Genomic DNA, 19,686 nt, shown 5'->3' with positions numbered 1-19,686 from the left:
CATCAACTGCTATAAAAAGGTACAAAACTAGCTCATTTGCTACACCACAACTAAAACATACTCCGTATTACACAACTTTGTTCCTCTTTCTTACATAAATAAAATAAATGGCAGCTAACAATGTCTCCGAAATCCTTCCTCGTGTTCTGATTGTGTCTCGTCGGACCCTTCGCAAGAATAAGTTTGTCGACTTCGTTGGTATTATTTCATTCTCGTTTTCTTTCATTTCTTCACTTTTGTGTAATAATAAACTGTTGGAAATATAGTATCACTATAGGGGCGAAGATATAATTAGAGAATATTTGTTGTTGTGTCGTGGTATGGAGGCCACTGAATGAGAAACGAAATCGCCCCGACTACGGTACAAATCGATGTAGGCGTCGTCCCCCAAGGTCACACAACACTCCTAAAAGTTGTGTACTCAACTATTAGGAGTTGGAACTCATATGGTATGCTCAAAATTATCATAGAGAAGGTAGTAAAGATATATGAAGATGTGTCTCTCAAATGACTACACTTCTCATATTTATAGTGATTAATTAACATAATAATCACAAAGATAATGGCATAACTCCACCATAAACATGGCAATAAACATGGAGTTAATGGCTATAATTATGCAAGTAGTGGTTAGATGCTTTTACGAGGTAATGGAAGGCATCTCTCTAATACAATGTATTTAGACGACATTGCTAGCCTTAGCATTACTTCCAACAATCCCCCACTAATGCAAAGGATAGGCAAAATTCTGAGCATATTAATAAGGATTGATACTTAAGCATTAATATCTTTCGATTTGAATTAACACATAGTGAAATGGAACAATTCTTTCATCACCTAGAGAGTGAACGAATCTTGAACTCCTAGACTCCGGGGTAAATTCCAAACACATATCTCACCTTAAGTTCCAGACGAGTTCCGCGATACAATTCAACAATTTTATGGCCAAATGAACCTTGGGATTCTCACGAGTGCTCTAGAGAGATAGCCTAGTCTCTCATAGAAGGAGGCCAATCCTTCACACTCACGTAGGTGATTCCAACAAGTCTATCTCCATATAAACCACTCACGCATGAGCTATAGAATCATTAAGAGCTCTAAGGCTCAACCTCTCAACATAGCGGTGAATCATCAAGTCCTTCTCAATAAGACCACCCAAATAAAGGGATATAGATTCATTAAAAGCTCTAAGGCTCAACCTTTCAACGTAGCGGTGAATCCATCAAGTCCTTCTCAATAGGACCACCCAAATAAAGGGATATAGATTCATTAAGAGAAATATCTCAACCTCCATCATTACGGTGATCTCATCAAGTCCGTCTCACAAGGACCACCCAATTTTGGGCTATAAGACCATTAAGAGCTATATGCTCAACCTTCCAAAATAGTGTACATGTCATAGGAATGGGATGTGTACACAAGTATGAGTTATCTATGGCTTCGTTAGACCACCCTTGCATAGCAAGTTCCGGTATCCACCACAAATTCCTCAACTAATAGGCTTTTGCCCATTCCCCTCGACAATTCTAGGACATTTTCTTTCTTAGTCCATTAGCTTAAATATGTTTCACTCAAATTTCACAAAGATAATAATTTGTGAGCATATTATTCTCAATCAACTTTCTCAAATTTCAAATCTGCATAAAATGTGTAAATCTGCAAGTCATTATACACATTATTTTTGCATTATTAAGTTGATGCTAGCATTATGCTAAAGATAAACATTAGGCAAAACTACATGCCCCCACAATTAAGTAGTAGTTAATAATAACTTCACAATCACCTTGCATCTTACCCTGCAAGATTATGAGCAATATAATATGCTTACACAATAGACAAGGTTATAATAGTCTTCTCAATAGACTTAAAACAAGATCACCATTAAAGGTGGAAATGTATAGTACTCACCATAAATCTCACCTTGTCGATCGTCATTACCTTTTTGTCGATCCAATATCTTTCTAGATATTCAACATAGTGCAATTCTTAATATTGCGCCTTAGGCACTTCACTAAATGTGAATGATAACTTTGGTAATGAATACACAAACAAAATGTACTTAGCTGCATAAGCTACATTGAAACAACTATAATTATACATATTAGACTTCTCACAATAGTCAAAACATGTTTTCTAATAACTCATTAGCATCATTGTTCTAATTAAATATAGAGCTCCACTCTCATGTCGTTTAAAAGAACAAATATCTTCTTTATTATTTTCTCTTTCTAATAAATTGACATAGAATAAAACATACACGTAGTATTTGTGATTTTGTACCCAAAATCATATTATTTACTAAAAGCTCTATATACATCATCATTCTTATATTAGAAAACAACGAATCTCGATGATTGTTTCACTTATATTTACTCTTTGCAAATCCACAATATTTTACAAAAAGAATTTTACACCTTACTCATATAATAACAATCACCAGAATCTCATATAATGTGGTATAAGCTAAGTGACGTAACCAACAAAATACACTACAATATTTTAGTCAGTTAATCATGTATAAAACATACACTCGTCATTTTCTATGTACCCCCACAATCAAAATATTTCTTAGATACATACTCCACATAGCTGAAATATCAAATCTAAACATGATGAATAATTTTATCAAATAATAAATTGAACGTCTTCCCCCACATGTTGTCACGCCACAAATTAGTGACAAACATAATCGTTCAAACAAAATATACACATTATTCATTCATTAATCATCTCAACTTTTAGATATCATATAATTGTACAAGACAATTTATAATCTCCATAATCTACTTTTATGAAGGTTTAATAAATAATCGTTTCCAATTTTTGTCACACATGTCCAAGATATTATATCAATTTAAAACAAAATATTTAATCCCCACATTTGGTTCATAACTCAAATATCAATTTTAGTTTGTCTCATAATCAAAACTAAATAACCAATCCAAATGTGTGAAATATTTTGCTTGATAAACATATTGTACACATAACAATATATTGGACACTTAATCATTCTAGCTACTTGTCAATCAAAAATCTTGGAACAATTTCATTCACATATTCTTGAAATCAATTATCAAAAGAGTAATTTTGCCAAGATTATAGACATATCATACCAAATAAAGTAGTAGCTTAAACATACGAACGATTAAGGCATATATAATTTGACCAAACCTTCATATTTATCATCATAAATATTTTAAAGGAAATTCTCGAGAACATACCTTAACCACAAGAATGGAATTGAGCAATAAAATTATAGATAATACCATTCTTTTATAAGTCTTCATAAAAACTTTCAGCATACTACCATGACATTGTTGTCCATTTTAAGGATGGAATATGACCGAATCTGCTCACGGCTTCAACTACAAAGTTGTAGCCCTTCTTCTTAGCTTTCCAACGCCATCTTACATGCCTCAAACAAAGCTCTAGAGACCGAGTTATGGCCAAAATACCAAACTGTTGTCTCACCCTTCGCGGCCTGATTCTTATACCCGAAGAACAATATTTTTGGCCAATAGAAATAATTCCAATGACAAAAAAAATGAACACAACAACAATAATAGCGATAAAATTTCGTTTCTCATTCAGTGGCCTCCATACCACGACACAACAACAAATATTCTCTAATTATATCTTCGCCCCTATAGTGATACTATATTTCCAACGAATGAGAAACGAAATCGCCCCGACTACGGTACAAATCGATGTAGGCGTCGTCCCCCAAGGTCACACAACACTCCTAAAAGTTGTGTACTCAACTATTAGGAGTTGGAACTCATATGGTATGCTCAAAATTATCATAGAAAAGGTAGTAAAGATATATGAAGATGTGTCTCTCAAATGACTACACTTCTCATATTTATAGTGATTAATTAACATAATAATCACAAAGATAATGGCATAACTCCACCATAAACATGGCAATAAACATGGAGTTAATGGCTATAATTATGCAAGTAGTGGTTAGATGCTTTTACGAGGTAATGGAAGGCATCTCTCTAATACAATGTATTTAGACGACATTGCTAGCCTTAGCATTACTTCCAACATAAACAAGTAAAAGGAACGATTTCAAAAATTTAACGAGTTGTAAAAGTAGTTAGTCTCGAGTAAAATGATTTTATGTAAAAATTTTACCTTTAAATGATCGATCTTTTGAACGTGACACGTGTATTTCAGGAGAGTACCACCTAGACTTGATAGTAAAATACGGGGCAATACCCGTAATAGTTCCCCGGGTAGCAGGTATTCACATGCATTTAGCGAGCTTCGAGCCTATTCACGGCGTACTTTTGTGTGAAGGCGAAGATATTGACCCGTCAAGATATCAACCTGCTAACTCGGAAACTGATAAACTCTCACCCGAAGAGCTTGATGAGATTCGCAACCTCCATGCTAGCGATACCGCTATTGATAAAGAGAAGGACTCGATCGAGTTTCACCTTGCCAAGTTGTGCCTTGAGCGTAACATCCCTTTTCTTGGAATTTGTCGTGGCTCACAGGTATATACCCGTTTTTATGTACTCTCTACGTACCAATCATTTGTTTACCTTTTTTATTTTCTTAAAGTTACGATGAATGTTCTATGGAGATTAGGTTGTATGTTCGATTCTAATTCCATTTGTGTTAAAATTTTAAAAGGTTATACTATATACTCCCTCCGTTCCAATCATTTGTCTATGTTGATAAACAAACTAGTGTAAATCCCGTGCATAAATACACGGTATTTTTAGATAGGGATGTTAAAGAGCTTAACAAATAAAGATGATAAATTTAAAGCGAATTTAAATATTTACACACTATAAATAAGAGAGATATTAAGTTAAAGTGGAAGAATATATATGTATTCGTAAGTTTAATTATAGTATTAGAAAGCTAAAATGCTCTATGAATATTTTCATAGATAATGTCAATTAAAATTACGTAAAACATTTAGCGGAGAATATATGAATTTTCATATTTATAAAATTTAGATTAAATATATTATTTATATGAATTTTGTTTTATTTTAATTAAATGATTACAATTCAGAGCTTAGAAAAGATTATATCATGATTAAAAGATTATAAATTAATGAAGAGAGAAAAATTAATGAAATAAAGACTTGTTTCCTTATATAGTGAGATTACTTTTGAAGGGAAAACTTTTGAGAATATTTATTCTCTTAGTATATAGTGGGATGATTGAGACCAAGAATGTAGTTTAGACCGTACAAAAACTCAAATAATACCGTCTTAAGAAGCTCAGTCACTCACACATCGATTAATGTGGTTCACTTGCATTTGTTGTTTATAGGTTCTTAACGTTGCATGTGGTGGAACATTATACCAAGACATTGTGACGGAGATTTCACGTAAAATACCCGAAGAGAATCGGGTTAAACACATGGATTACGACAACTACGATGGACATAGGCATAAGATTAAGGTATTGGATGGTACCCCATTGCACAAATGGTTCAAGGATTCTTTAGAAGGAAAGGATCAAATGGATATCATGGTTAATAGTTACCATCATCAAGGTGTCAAGAAATTGGCCCCACGGTTCGTTCCTATGGCGTATGCCCCGGACGGGCTTATCGAAGGATACTACGACCCAGATAGTTACAAACCCGAAGAAGGGAAGTTCGTCATGGGCCTCCAGTTTCATCCTGAGCGGATGAGACTAGCCGACTCGGAAGAGTTTGATCATCCGGGTTGCCCATGTGTTTATCAGGTACATACTAAAACAATTCTAAAATTACATTATCCATATTTATAAAAGATATACATGTCGTGTTCAATTAATAGGACGACCTATGAACAACTCTGCTTTAAATATTTTATGTTTCATTGATTTTGAACAAATGAATAGGAATTCGTAAAGGCGGTAATTGCATACCAGAAAAAGGTAACTCGTGCAACGAACGGGCCTAAGTCGCTAATGTTGAACAATCACGTTTTGGAGAAGAAACGAAGAATTGTTCGAAGTTTTTCACTTGCTAGGGATATTTACTCTGCTGGAAACGGGTTTAATTCGATCAAAGAATCTGAGCTCAATTTTGGAGCAGATTTTCTTGCGGTAAGCATATTAAATTATAGAATCATGTGCGCATTTATTCATAATTTCGTACTCTATAATACTCTTTTCGTTTCGTGGCATTTATCTTTAATCAAATTACAAATAATAATCTCTGTTGTTGGCAATTACGACTCGGTTATAAAATAGTCGACTTCACTCAGACTACATAATCCGTATAAAAATATATATCAAGTATTTATAATCTAGTTTGGATAATCATGATTATATATGTTTCGAAATTAAATTTAATAATTTATGTAATAATGTTTGTGACGTGCAGACAAAGACAATGTTGAGTGAGCAGCAAGAAATAAAGCTAAAAGAAATAGGGGCGACGGTTAGGAACGCATTCACGTATTATAATAACTAGTTGAGATCCCATGCTAAAGTACGGCATTTGTGAGGGTTAATTAATTGAGCTTTAATTTTTACATAAATGAGTTGTAGTTATAATAATATGTTGTAATCTGCTGATTATAATGTTAGTAATATTATTATAAAAAAAAAGTTTATTATTCAAAAGAATTTTAGATTAAGTTATTTTTGTGTAAATTTATTTTTATTATTAAAAATAATGATAGCATCCTAGATCTTTTTATGATGAGAATATATAAAAAAGCACAAAATAACAATAATAATATGGGAAGTGCTAGGGCGACACCGGGTGTTACCGAGTTCGGTAACACCCTAATAAAAAAATATAAAAAATTAAAAAGTAATTTTCTTTTTTACGCCAACATCGTAAGGATAAGACCGTAATTTACAATCTATTATATTAATAAAATAAAATATACAAGACACTAATTAAAACTAAACTATATCTAATGTTATACAATCATACATATCATAACAAACACATTATTCATCTTCCTGAAATCATATGTTTACCATAAAAAAAAAGAGAGAATTATATTGTTAAAGTTAAACCTTCATGACAAATACCTTACGGAGATTTCCTCCACTGGATTGATAGTTGTTAAGATACATTCAATTGTACGAAGGAAAGATGAAATATAATTTATTCATTAAATTTATTGTGTTTTAATTCACATGGAAGAACAAATAGCCATTTAGTTCTCTAGCGGTAATCGAAATGTTGGTGTTAATTAATAATAGGGAAATGATAAATACAACCTAGTGGGTTGTATTTAAGCATTTAATACCCTTCTATATTTGACATTAATTTAGAAATTATAGAGTAAATTATACATAAATCAATGTAATTAATGCATATATTAATTATTTATTTCCTCTTTTAGTTGCTTAAATACAACCCACTGGGTTGTATTTATCATAACCCTTAATAATAATATTGCTGTTGCTTTTAGGTATAATCCTAATACCAACATCGTACTTTTGTTGATAGTGGCAATGCTAATAATGATGATAACCATTACTAGAAATGAATGTTTGGGGAGGAAAGCTGGGGAACCATTGATGTTGGAGAATTGGAGCTCGAAAGTGAATACAAGGATGGAAAGGAGTAATACGTAAACAAAGGAGACACTTTAATAAGAAATATTTGTTTCGTTACATAAAAACGAGTCCGTTTTTGAAATAATGCTCAAAAATAAAAGAATTGTCGTTTTGGGTCGGTTTTGAAAACAATTATCGAAATGGTGTCCACGTAGGCTCGTTTTTGACGAGCCTGTATGAGGCTTAAACACGCCATACGTATTGGCGTGTTTACTTCAATGAACACGCCATACGTAATGGCGTGTTTAGGCAGTTCAAAATTGGAACCAAAGTCAGTTGTTGAATAAGGAAGGAAAGGAAACACGCCATTACGTATGGCGTGTCTTAAGAACAAAACACGCCATTACGTATGGCGTGTTTAAGCAGCCCAAATTTCTTACCTGACTCCAGTAGCTATCATAATGGAAGAAAATAGAACACGCCATACGTAATGGCGTGTCTTAAGACAGAAACACGCCAATACGTATGGCGTGTTTAGGCAGATTCTTTTTTTTTTTTTTAGTATATCCGTCCCTTTCTACCAAATTAAACAAAACATTCATCATCTCCGCCTCACAAACACCAAGTGCGATAGAACAAACCTCAACAAACCTCACTCCCCTTCTTATTTCTTCACCTCACACTCATCTCCGGCGAATCTCCGGCGTATCTCCCTTCGATGTAGGTCACACTTAGTTTCGCACAAGGGGTTTTTGGTAAGTGATCAAGTAGTTGATTTCATTAGGGACACTCAGTTTTTTTTTATTCATAGGTTAGTGGGGTTGAAGTTTAATGTGGAATTAATAAGTGCGTTGGTTGAGCGATGGAGGCCGGAAACCCATTCATTTCACTTGACTATTGGCGAGGCTACTGTGACCTTGCAAGATGTTCAAGTGTTGTTAGGGCTACGGATTAGAGGGGATATTATTAGTGGACCAACCGCTTATAATTGGCCCTTGTTAATAACTGAACTCTTAGGCAAAACACCGACTAGTGCTGACCTTAAGGGGGCTTCTTTGAGGATTGGTTGGTTGTTAGAACAATTTAGTGGTCTTCCGGAAGATGCAAATGAAGATGTTCTACATCAATATGTGAGGGCATATTTGCTTATCTTAATGGCAACTATCATGTTTCCGGATAAGAGTGGTAATGACATACAAGTTATTTATTTGCCTTTGTTGAGGGATTTGAGTAACTTAGATAACTACTCTTGGGGAAGTGCCGTACTTGCTACTTTGTATCGCAATTTATGTAGAGCAAGCAACGTAAAGTCCAAAGACATTGGAGGTCCCCTTGTTCTATTGCAATTGTGGGCATGGGAGAGGATTAGTATTGGTCGACCTACACTCACGAGACCCGTTAATGCTACCCATCATGGACCGAACCCATTAGGTTCACAACATCAAATCAGGATTGACTCATTGGGTCGTAGGTGGGCAAGTGTGATTCGTAAGAGGCCGGAAGGGGTGACCACACTAATTGGGTATAGGGATGCTTTTGATTCAATGCGACATGATCAGTTTACATGGCAACCTTACACCCGACAGGTTTTGTCTTTTTGCCCCGTTTTGTTATGATGACTCCGACGATTGGACAGTGATGGCCCCTATGATTTGTTTCGACATTGTTGAGTGGCATTTTCCAAATAGGGTAGCTCGTCAATTTGGGTGGAAACAAATTATCCCGTTAAACTCTGATACCGAACCAAAATTGCACAAAGTAGACAAAAGGGGTGCCTCTTCACGGAATTGGATTGAAAAACATCAACCCTACATAGCAAATTGGGTTAGGAGGGGTGATTTTCGGTTTCGTGGTGAAGAGGATGATATTGAAATGAACTACTTCGACCCCTACATGGTTTGGTACCGGGATCGCACTATTCTTCGCTTGAACCCTTTTCCCCCACAAGCTACTTATCAAGCACCCTTTGGAGCCACAGAATATCTTGTAAGTACACTTTACTATACTTGTCTTAAAATTCTTAACCAATATATCATAAAATGTGATTAGCTTATACTACTTATTTTGTTTTAGGCGCAAGGTTTCGTCAATGTCCATAATACATGTGATACGGAGCTTCGACAAATGCCTCTTGAGGTGCCTCCACATTTCCAGGACAATGGTTTCACACCTACGGGACTACTCCTCTCAATCGCTTGAACATGTAGGCTATTCCCATCTCCTTCAACCAACCGTAGAACCAAGGCAAGAAAGTTCACCAATGGTTCAAGATTCCCTCAACTCAATGAATGTGGATGACGATGCACCATTGGTTCAATACACAAGGAGAGGTAGACGCTCTAACTCATCCATGCCGGCTAGACACTCTATGTCTTCCATGCCTTCCATGTCTTCAATGCCGGCCATGTCTTCAATGCCTTCCATGTCTTCAATGTCACCCGTCAATGAAGAAGGTACCCCGGAGCCTAAGAAAGGGTTTTGGAATCGCCTTCGACGAAAAAGCAAGAAGAAGACTTGAGGACTTGATGTAATAGTTAGAAGATTAATGGTTTGTTTGACATTTTAGATGGTTAATTTCTTTGACATTTTAGTTGTAAAACTTAGATTTTAATCCCCTTGTGCGAAACTTATGTGTTGTGTAAACTCGGTTTTTATTTATAATAGGCAATGGTTTGTGTTGTCCTTTGCATTGTTGAGCATTGTTGAGTTTGGTTTTCTGTTTTGGCAAAGGAAAGATACGAGAACGAAGGGAATTTGTGCAGCAATGAAAAAAAAAAAATACAACTGGCTAAACACGCCATACGCTATGGCGTGTTTAAAGAGGAAGACACGCCATTACGTATGGCGTGTTTAGTTTTTGGCAATTTGATCAGTCACTGGAAAGGGGTTGGAAATTTGGGCTGCTTAAACACGCCATACGTAATGGCGTGTTTTGTTCTTAAGACACGCCATACGTAATGGCGTGTTTCCTTTCCTTCCTTATTCAGCTACTGACTTTGGTTCCAATTTTGAACTGCCTAAACACGCCATTACGTATGGCGTGTTCATTGAAGTAAACACGCCAATACGTATGGCGTGTTTAAGCCTCATACAGGCTCGTCAAAAACGAGCCTACGTGGACACCATTTCGATAATTGTTTTCAAAACCGACCCAAAACGACAATTCTTTTATTTTTGAGCATTATTTCAAAAACGGACTCCATAAAAACGTAAAAACCCAGGTTTAATATCAAACTTTTAACTAAAATAATTAAAAAATATATAAACAAAATGTATGTGTCAACAAGTTTGGAACCTCCGACTAACCAGTACCTCGCGTAAGGCTCAAATGCCACAATAGCAAGGTGATCATATCATATGCTACTCTTTGAATCATTAGTTATTAAGTTATAAAAGATGAATCATGGTCAAAGGAAAGATCTTTAATGTACAGGTATCAAGGTATGGTTCCACAAATATAGCACACAATCGCACGGAATCTTTCAATTTTTTTTTTTTAAAAAATTGTTATTATTATTCAATCGGATTTTCTAACATGTGCTCTAAGGGCACATGATAATAATCTAATTAGGAAAATATTGTTGTGAATATTTCATGATAAATTAGAGTTGAAACTCATATTTACCATAATTAGTGTAATAATCTTGAAAATTTTCCTCTATTTAGCTTATTATCATGTGCCATAAGGGCACATGTTAGAAAACCCCTTATTCAATTAATTAATTACTGTTAAATTCCTAAACTACCCTTCAACACTAATTAGTTTGAAATTTAAAATTTGATGGGAATGAAGCAAAATATATAAGTAAATTACAATAATACCCCGGGTGTCGCTCAAATTGAGTAACATCCGGTGTCGCTATCTCATTTTCCTAATAATATCACATTTTTATATTGAACATTAAAACATGTTAGCTTGTATAATTGTATAAGATGAAAAGATTGAAAAGAGCGAAGTTGACACGTTTTATTTATATACTCAGTTGATTTTTTTTACTTAGCTTTAATCAAATTCAGTTTTAATGTCAAAATTTATTTATACATCACAGCTAATTTTTGTACGTTATTTAAAAAGGCAAAATTTATTTATTCATCAAAATATATTTATACATCATAAGATTTTGGAGATTTTATTTGTATTAATTATACTCTATAATCTATATTATACTTTATACATACACTATAATAATTGGAGCTAGAACTTTTCAGTGTATAGAAATACAGGATACAGAATATTTTATTTGTGGCAAAGATTGCGCATATAGTTATGGAAATTCTATTATTATTATTAAATAAGGTAATATTAATATAAAATATCAATATTTGGGGACCACCGAGTTTCTTGTTTTACAGAAAAAATTATACTTACTCATTGATTTTAAAAAAAATAGGCCCACTTATAGGAGAATGTATTTTTTTTTTTTTGGCAGCTGGAAATAAAGGTTCCTAACAATCGCGCATAGCCCTTTTTGCCAGACTATGCGCTAGCTTGTTCAGGTTCCTGCGCACAAAGCTAAAACATAAACAATGAAAAGAAGTTGAAATAGACGCAATCTCCTCCATGATGCCCTTAATATGATGGTGCTTATGAGCCACTCCTCCCCATTGTTGAAGCATACTAAGACAGTCCGATGAAACTTCTAGATGCAAAAAACCTTGAGACTTCGCCCATTCCAGCACCTTAAGAACGCCAATAGCCTCCGCTTGAAGTGGTGATTCAGCCCTCCCTTTCAACATACCTTCGAAAAGTGGCTTCCCTTCCGCTCCAAGTACAGCCCAACCAAAAGCTGCGATCCCCGTTTCTTCCCAACTTGCGTCAACCATTATTCTCCATCTATTACAAGAACCAAAGGGGCCAATGATGAAATGGGGTAGGCCATTTTTAAGACAATTTGACTCATTCTCCAGTTCCTCTGATTCGTTTGTTATAGAAACCCCGTCCCCGTCCCCATCATTCGTATTTTTCATCTCCAGGGTCTTGGTGACCAGTGAAACCAGAGCCCCCAACTGCTTGAAAAAGAACTTTTGTACAAAATTTTCACCTCTAAAAACAGAGTTGTTCCGCAAAAGCCAAATACTATTCAGAGTAGCCAAGAAGTGTGTAAGTCCGTAACAGTTCTCCTTTTGGCCCTTAAGGTATGTAATCCAATTGATAATCCACTCACCTAAATCCAAGGAGTTATTCTGATCCGTTCTGATGCCCAGTACCGATCCAAACCAGATCCTTGACGATACATCACAATCCCTGATCGAATAGATGTTCCAATGTTTCAACCTCCCTCAACCCCTTACCACACAGAGTGCAACAAGGATCCCATCCAAGATTTCTCTTAATAAACTCACTCCCAACGGGTAGGGACCCAGTGATAATCTTCCATAGCAAAATCTTCCACAGTTGAGGTCCTGGAAGTTTCCAAAGAGTAGTTTTACAGAACCTTTTCTTTTTTAAGTTCAGTCTCTCCTTATCCTTTAAAGTTCCATTGTTGTTAAAGAACTCCTAAAAAATCACCCCATATCCACTTTTTACCGTATACCGTCCGTCATCCGAGAAGGGCCAGAAGACTTCATCATGGATCCTAGTGGAAATTAGAGGTGTAGCCAAAATCTTATCCACACTTTCTTGTTTAAAGATTAACCGAACCATCCCCTCATTCCAGCCTCCCCCATTAAAACATAAATCCTTAATGCGCAAGTCTTTCATAAATCCAAACCCCTCTTCCAGCAGTATATCCACTGGCTCCGGCATACTCCCATCAACCCACCGGGCACTCCAGACATTGAGATTAGAATCAATACCAGGCTTCCAAGCAATGTTTTGCAAGACAAAATCTAAGCCATGTAAGATACTTCGTACCCCCCAAGACTTATTTCCCTTATGCCTAATCGGCATTCCTTGCACATAACTTCCCCGACCAAAAATCCTTTCTCGAAAAACACGACAAAAAAAGCGACTTATCCTCATTATTGACTAACCGCCAAGCATGCTTAGCTAGTAAAGCACGGTTCAAACACTCAATATTACGAATACCCAGTCCACTCTCCCTCTTAGGCAGACTACTGAACAGCCTACTACACCAATGAAGAGACCTCCCTGCCCTGAAACCCGCCCACCAAAAATGTGACAACAAAGAGTTAATCTTCTTTGTCACACTTACCGGTATTTTGAAAACCGCTAGAAAGAAAATAGATAAATTTGATAGGACAGACAGGATCAAGGTTAGCCTCCCAGTCGGTGAAAGGAAAAGACCATTCCAAGATGAAATTCTTTGCAACACATTCTCCACAAGACCCTTAAAGATATCCTTTTTTTATTCTTGAAAATCAGTTGGAAGACCCAAATATTTTCCGAAACCTTTATTCTTCTTAATTCTGAAAAATTTTAGACACAAACGAACTTGTCTTAGCTTAGTATTCGGACTAAAGATAAGACCTGACTTATCATCATTTATCACCTGTCCCGAAGCCGTGCAGTAATTTTTTAAAATGCGTCTTAGATTAGTAGTTGACCTCCCCTTATCCTCCATAAAAAAGAGTGAGTCATCCGCAAAAAGGAGATGTGTCAAAGGAGTAACTCCTCTACAAATTCTTAACCCCTTATTCTTCCCTTCCCATTGCGCTTTTTCAATCCTGCTTGAAAGGACCTTCATGCATAAAATAAACAAATACGGTGACAGAGGATCTCCTTGTCTTAAGCCACATAGGGGTCTGAACTGTTGAAGCGGGGACCCATTGAACAAAACCTCATAGGAGACCGTAGTAACACAGCTCATCACTAGGGAGATGAAGCTATCTGGAAACCCCATCTTAGATAGAACAGCCTGCAGAAAGTCTCATTTAACCCGATCATACGCCTTACTCATATCTGCCTTAAACGCAATCATACCCCTTTTGCCGGTTTTATGCATATTAATCTTATGAATCGCCTCATGCGCCACCAGAATATTATCCGTAATGCTACGACCTGCTATAAAAGCATTCTGGTACTCACCAACTAGATACCTCATCACCTTCTGCATCCTATTAGTAATACATTTTGAAACAATCCGCATGAAAACATTGCAAAGACTAATAGGCCAATAATCTTTTACCTCCTCCGGGTTTTCACATTTTGGAATAAGGGCAATGAAGGTCCTATTCATTTCCCGGAGGACCCTCCCAGAATTCAGCGTAGATAAAACCGCTTTAGTGCAGTCCTTCTTTATTATATGCCAACACTTCTGATAGAAGATAGCCGGAATACCATCCGGACCGGGAGATTTTAGAGGCCCCATTTGAAACACTGCTTTCCTAACTTCCTTTGCTGTGAAAGGTTTCTTCAAAGCATCCGCATCATCACCGGTCACCCTAGCCCGTAGTGAAGATAACATATCGTGAAACAATCCGTCTCAACGGAGTCTTGTGGTTGACCAGAAGACGAGTACAAGCTTTTGAAGAAGTTGTGAAAAATATCACTTGCCGCTCCAACATCGTAACACCATGAGCCATCCTCATTCTTTACTCCCAGAATAAAATTCCTCCCCGCCCTTCCTTTAACCCAATTGAAGAAATATTTCGTACACGTATCCCCATCCACCATCCATTTGATTTTTGCTCTTTGTTTCCAAAAGAGAGCTGCGGCAGTCGCAAAATCTCGAACTTCCTCATTGACCCGAGTGTACGCCTCATCATTTCCTTCAGTTATTGCGACCTCCATACCATGTTCAAGTTTCTTATCGAAATCATCCCATTTCCCATTCCATTCCTTCCTTTTATCCAATGTCCACTTTTTAACCATCCCTCGTACCCGTGCTAATTTCCGAGCAACACAGAAAGTCGGGGAGCCCCTATCATTGAGTTTTCTTATTCTTTTAGTTTAGGGGGGATAATACGGTCAAAGTCAACGAAGATAAACAAAAATTAACGAGGAAAAGCAATATGGATAAATTATCGATCGAACAGCTCACTGATCTTGTATCATTCTATCAGGGAATGTCCCATATTTGTTCTGAAACATTGGACCAAAAACTCCACAACATTATGGATTAATATTGTATTATTCTTGGAGTAGTCTATCTCTCGATCGATTGTGTTATTTTTCCGACATAATTTCAGTGGCGGAATTAGGAGGAGTTGGCTATTATATATGGTCATACTTGGTTGCTATATAGTGTATATCAAGTGTAATTTTTTCTCTGTTTTTGGGGAATATGATTTATACTAGATTGAGAACTACTCCGTACTATGTAATTTTCACTTTCGAAGATTTTAGTCTTCCTTTACCACCAAGGCACCAAGTTCATATTAGGATATTTCAAGCTCATATGGCTTATCAAAATTAAAATTGAGCTATATATATGAGCTAAAATAGCAAGTATTTATTTAAACTTAATAAAACATAGTTTACCAGCTTGTCACAATCCCCCTACTACTAAGAGGATAAAAACTCTAAGTAGTTTTCCCGCCTAAGAAAATAACTCTCAAAACTATATATTATATTTATATTTACCTCTTTTACAAAAACAATTATTATCCCTAATTTATTAGTATACAATCATTCCCATAAATGTTATCCTTTATCAGTTAGACTTAAAATATGGTTTTCTATGACGTAGCAAATTTTTATTTAAATAAAAAAATATTTGTTAATTATTTATAAATTGTCTTTTTAAATGCGTAGTATATTGTTTTTACATATTTCCCCGACTACTAAGAGAATAAAAACTCTTAGTAGTTTTTCCGCCTAAGAAAATAACTCTCAAAATAATATATGGAAACAATATTACATTTATATTCATCTCTTTTTACAAAAAACAATTATTATCCCTAATTTATTAATATACAATCATTTCCATAAATGTTATCCTCTATCAGTTATACTCTAAAGTTACGCAAATCTCCTTTTTGTAGTATTATCCTTCATCAGTTAGACTCAAAATATGGTTTTCTATGACGTAACAAATTTTTATGTAAATAAAAAATAAAAAAAAAATATTAGATAATTATTTTAAATTGTCTTTTTAAATGCGTAGTATACTAATTTTACCTGTTTTCGTTATAAAGTAATACACATTTTAATTAGATCTTACATCACTTAATTTTATTTTATGTCATATCATATAACGATATAACATTATAGTTAAAAACAATTTCAGACAAAAATAACTTATAAAGTGTCTTTTGATTGTAGTAAACTTTCGTTTTCTATCTCTTACTAAGATTATATTTGTACTCCGTACATGCATTATAACATTAAACTCCAAGTATAGTTAATTTATACAATTAATTTAATAAGAAAATTTCTTTATAAAACAAATCTAAAAAATACCGTGCAGTAGCACGTGAACTATACTAGTAAATAAATTAATTAATTTGCTTTTCATTTAGATAATTGGAAACAAGAAGATTCAATAATATTTTATTTCAAACGTATTTTTAGTCACCTGCTATCAATTATCGGACAACCTAGATACTTCCTCAAATGGGCTGCCTCATTCATGCCAAGGATGTCTTTAAAAGAGTTGTGAAACGCACAATCTTTCAATATTTCTAGTACAATAACACTAGTATATTTCCCCTTTTTATCATATCTGTTTTCCTTTCCCTTTCTCTAACAAAACGTTCCCTTTCTTGATGTAGGCCTTGTTTGGTAAACGAATTGTTGGCCAATGTTTAGCATATTCAAGGGTTTTAGCATGTTTGACCAATCAATTTACTAATTTTAGTGTTTGGTAAACAGTATATTGAAACAACATATTTGAGGTCAATATGTTGTTTTACAATATGCTTGTTCCAGGGTGTAATTCCAGAGCAGATATTTGTTACCACTCGTGCTTGTAGAATGACGTCTTTGCTTGACTCTTCCTTTCGGCCTCTCCTGAAACAATGAACAAACTGGGGGCTCGGCTTTGGCCGAGCGTACTCACTCCGACGCTCAAGTCAGTAAACTTAAAGGGATTAAGTTGTGTGTTACTTGGCGAAGTATAGATAGAGAGATAAGGGAGTTTGATACCAGTTTATGTGTGATATTTGGATGAATTGTGGATCCTTTTCTCGTTGAGAGAAGTGGAGTATTTATAGACTTTCACCTTTTGTCACGTAGTGGCCAAGTGGCCAAGTGGCTAGCAGGTGGAAAGACTGTCTTGCCCTCGGCCGAGGGACCCGTGGCAGGCCGGCAGGCCTGGCTGACTCCATGCCGAGGGGGCCGGATGTGAGTATGCTGATATGCCTCTCGGCCGGCTAGTTGCCGTGACCGAGTAGTGAGTGACAGGCCGACAGGCTGCGTCGGTTAGCCCGTCCTTCAGTTTGACTTGTTGTCTTTTAGCTTTGACCTTGGTCAAGATGTTGACTCGGTCAGCGGGTGCAGAATATGCCCCATCAATTTGCCCCCAGCGTAGTCTATGCCGTGGTATGGACCTTCGATGAGTGTTGAGCGTATTCTGCGCATGTTTGAACTTCTTCATCGGCGAGCTTCTTCCTCGGCTTGATCATGTTCAGGCCGTACCATATCCCCCCTCCACATGGTTGTGTAACGGACATCCAATGTGGAAAAGAAAACAGGCGCTGGCCGAGACCAAGGTTGGGAGTGTCGTGTGCTTCTGATTGCCCCCAGGCCGGTGCTGTCAAGCTTGGTTGATCGGCTGACCGCTGGTAATTGGATACCAAGGGGCGTGTTGAAGACGATTGGTTACTGTTGCGTTGATTGACATTCAACTGTTACGTCATTTGACATTCCGTGGCTGCATGTCTGACACGTGGCTTGGCGCTGATTGGCTGACGTTTCGTGGGCTGTGCCCTGATTGGCTGACGTTTCATGGGCTGTGCCCTGATTGGTCCTTCTTCGTGGGCTTTGCTCTATAAATAGAGCAGTATGCCCCTTAATTTTCCGCACAAATTTCATCTTCTTAAAAATTTTCTTCTTTCTAGATTTCTTCGACGAAACTTCTCTCTAGTCTTCACAGCGTTACTCGGCGTAGCACTTTTCTTCAAGGTAAACAAACAAATTTTTCTCAATCTTTCATTTGTTAAGTAATTGTTGCTACCATGTCTTCTGCTGATGCTGGACCTAGTACTTCTGCGTCGGGGGGCTCCCCGTCGCGTCCTGATGAAGAGGAGGTATTGGTTGTCACCCCATTAACCGTTGGGGGTCCCAAGCCGCTCTCTCCTGAAATTGACGAGGAATTTCTGGAGGGATTTGATGATGATGATGAGGAAAGGACTCATTCTGGTGAGGAGAAGCCGCATCTCCTGGATCACAGCGGCGCCTGTACGATTAGTCCTGACCGTGCCTGGACGAATAAGTTTGCTAGTTGCTCTGGTTCCGATCTTTTTGAAGATCATTACTCCTTCGGCGGGGGGTACAAAATTGTTATTCCTGAGGAGGGTCAGGCGGTCTGTTGCCCTTACGAGGGGCATATCGGCGTATACATCAGACACCTGGAGTATGGGCTCCGGTTTCCTCTGAATGCATACGTTGCGGCCATCATTAAAGCCATGAATGTCACCGTGGCTCAACTGCATCCGTTGGCCATTAGGACTATAGTTGGCTTTGTGTGGCTCTGTCTCTTCAAGGGGGAGGCTCCAACGGTTAACTTATTCCGCCGGCTTCATCATCTTCGGCCGTCAACCCCCGGTAGCACGGGGTGGTACAGCGTGCAGACGGAGCCGGGTTACGTCTCCGTGTCCAAAATTACATCTTGCAAGGACTGGAAGGGGCGGTGGGTATACGTCGAGGTGCCGGAGGACTACCCATTGCCTCGGTCATTCCAAAGCCGCGTCAATTTGCGGTGCGAGAATCGGGGGGAGTACGAGAAATATGTCTCCCGGAGTAAGCTCAAGATGGACGCCTCGAAGGTCTATCTCAATGAGGATGAGAAGCGGACAATGCGGCTATTTGAGGCTGAGAAGGATGGTACGCCGAAGGGATGGTTGCCCCCGACGCAGATCATTCTCCAGGACGAGCTGCTCTGCCACGTCGGCCTCATACCGGCCCTCAGCCAGGGTGAGTGGGGTCGGTGTGAGGCCCATCTTTGCTTTTTATGTTTCTGTATCTTGCCCTTGTTTTATCTTCTTTTGGATAATTCCTGCTCTGTGTCTTTTGCAGATCGGTTTGGCGGGGATCTGTCTGTGGATACCCTCAAGAGGTTGGGGCTCGTCGAGGACGGAAAGGTTGTTGAGCTGCATCCTAAGGCTGAGCCGCGTGATCGCAGACCGGCCCCTAACGAACTTATG

The 19,686-nt window shown here is 37.2% G+C and overlaps 1 protein-coding gene across 1 annotated transcript; it reads left to right on the top strand.

The window, feature by feature from the left end:
• The first annotated feature begins 76 nt into the window (after positions 1-76).
• Positions 77-15,504, top strand: LOC141615409 (putative glutamine amidotransferase GAT1_2.1). Its single transcript, XM_074433778.1, has 6 exons — positions 77-198; positions 4,183-4,505; positions 5,299-5,718; positions 5,857-6,063; positions 6,344-6,417; positions 15,336-15,504. The coding sequence occupies exons 1-6, from the start codon at positions 108-110 to the stop codon at positions 15,502-15,504; spliced, it is 1,284 nt and encodes a 427-aa protein (XP_074289879.1). The 5' UTR covers positions 77-107.
• The last annotated feature ends 4,182 nt before the right edge of the window (positions 15,505-19,686 follow it).

This window comes from Silene latifolia, chromosome 11, assembly GCF_048544455.1.
Source record: "Silene latifolia isolate original U9 population chromosome 11, ASM4854445v1, whole genome shotgun sequence".
NCBI lineage: Eukaryota > Viridiplantae > Streptophyta > Magnoliopsida > Caryophyllales > Caryophyllaceae > Silene > Silene latifolia.
The sequence above is the reverse complement of the archived record's forward strand: the minus strand, read 5'-3'. Positions and strand labels throughout refer to the sequence as shown.

Coding starts and splice junctions, on each gene's coding strand:
- LOC141615409 (XM_074433778.1), top strand. CDS start 108: ATGGCAGCTAACAATGTCTCCGAAATCCTTCCTCGTGTTCTGATTGTG. Junction 199..4,182: donor TAAGTTTGTCGACTTCGTTG/GTATTATTTCAT, acceptor CGTGTATTTCAG/GAGAGTACCACCTAGACTTG. Junction 6,418..15,335: donor ACGGTTAGGAACGCATTCAC/GTATTATAATAA, acceptor CTTTTAGTTTAG/GGGGGATAATACGGTCAAAG.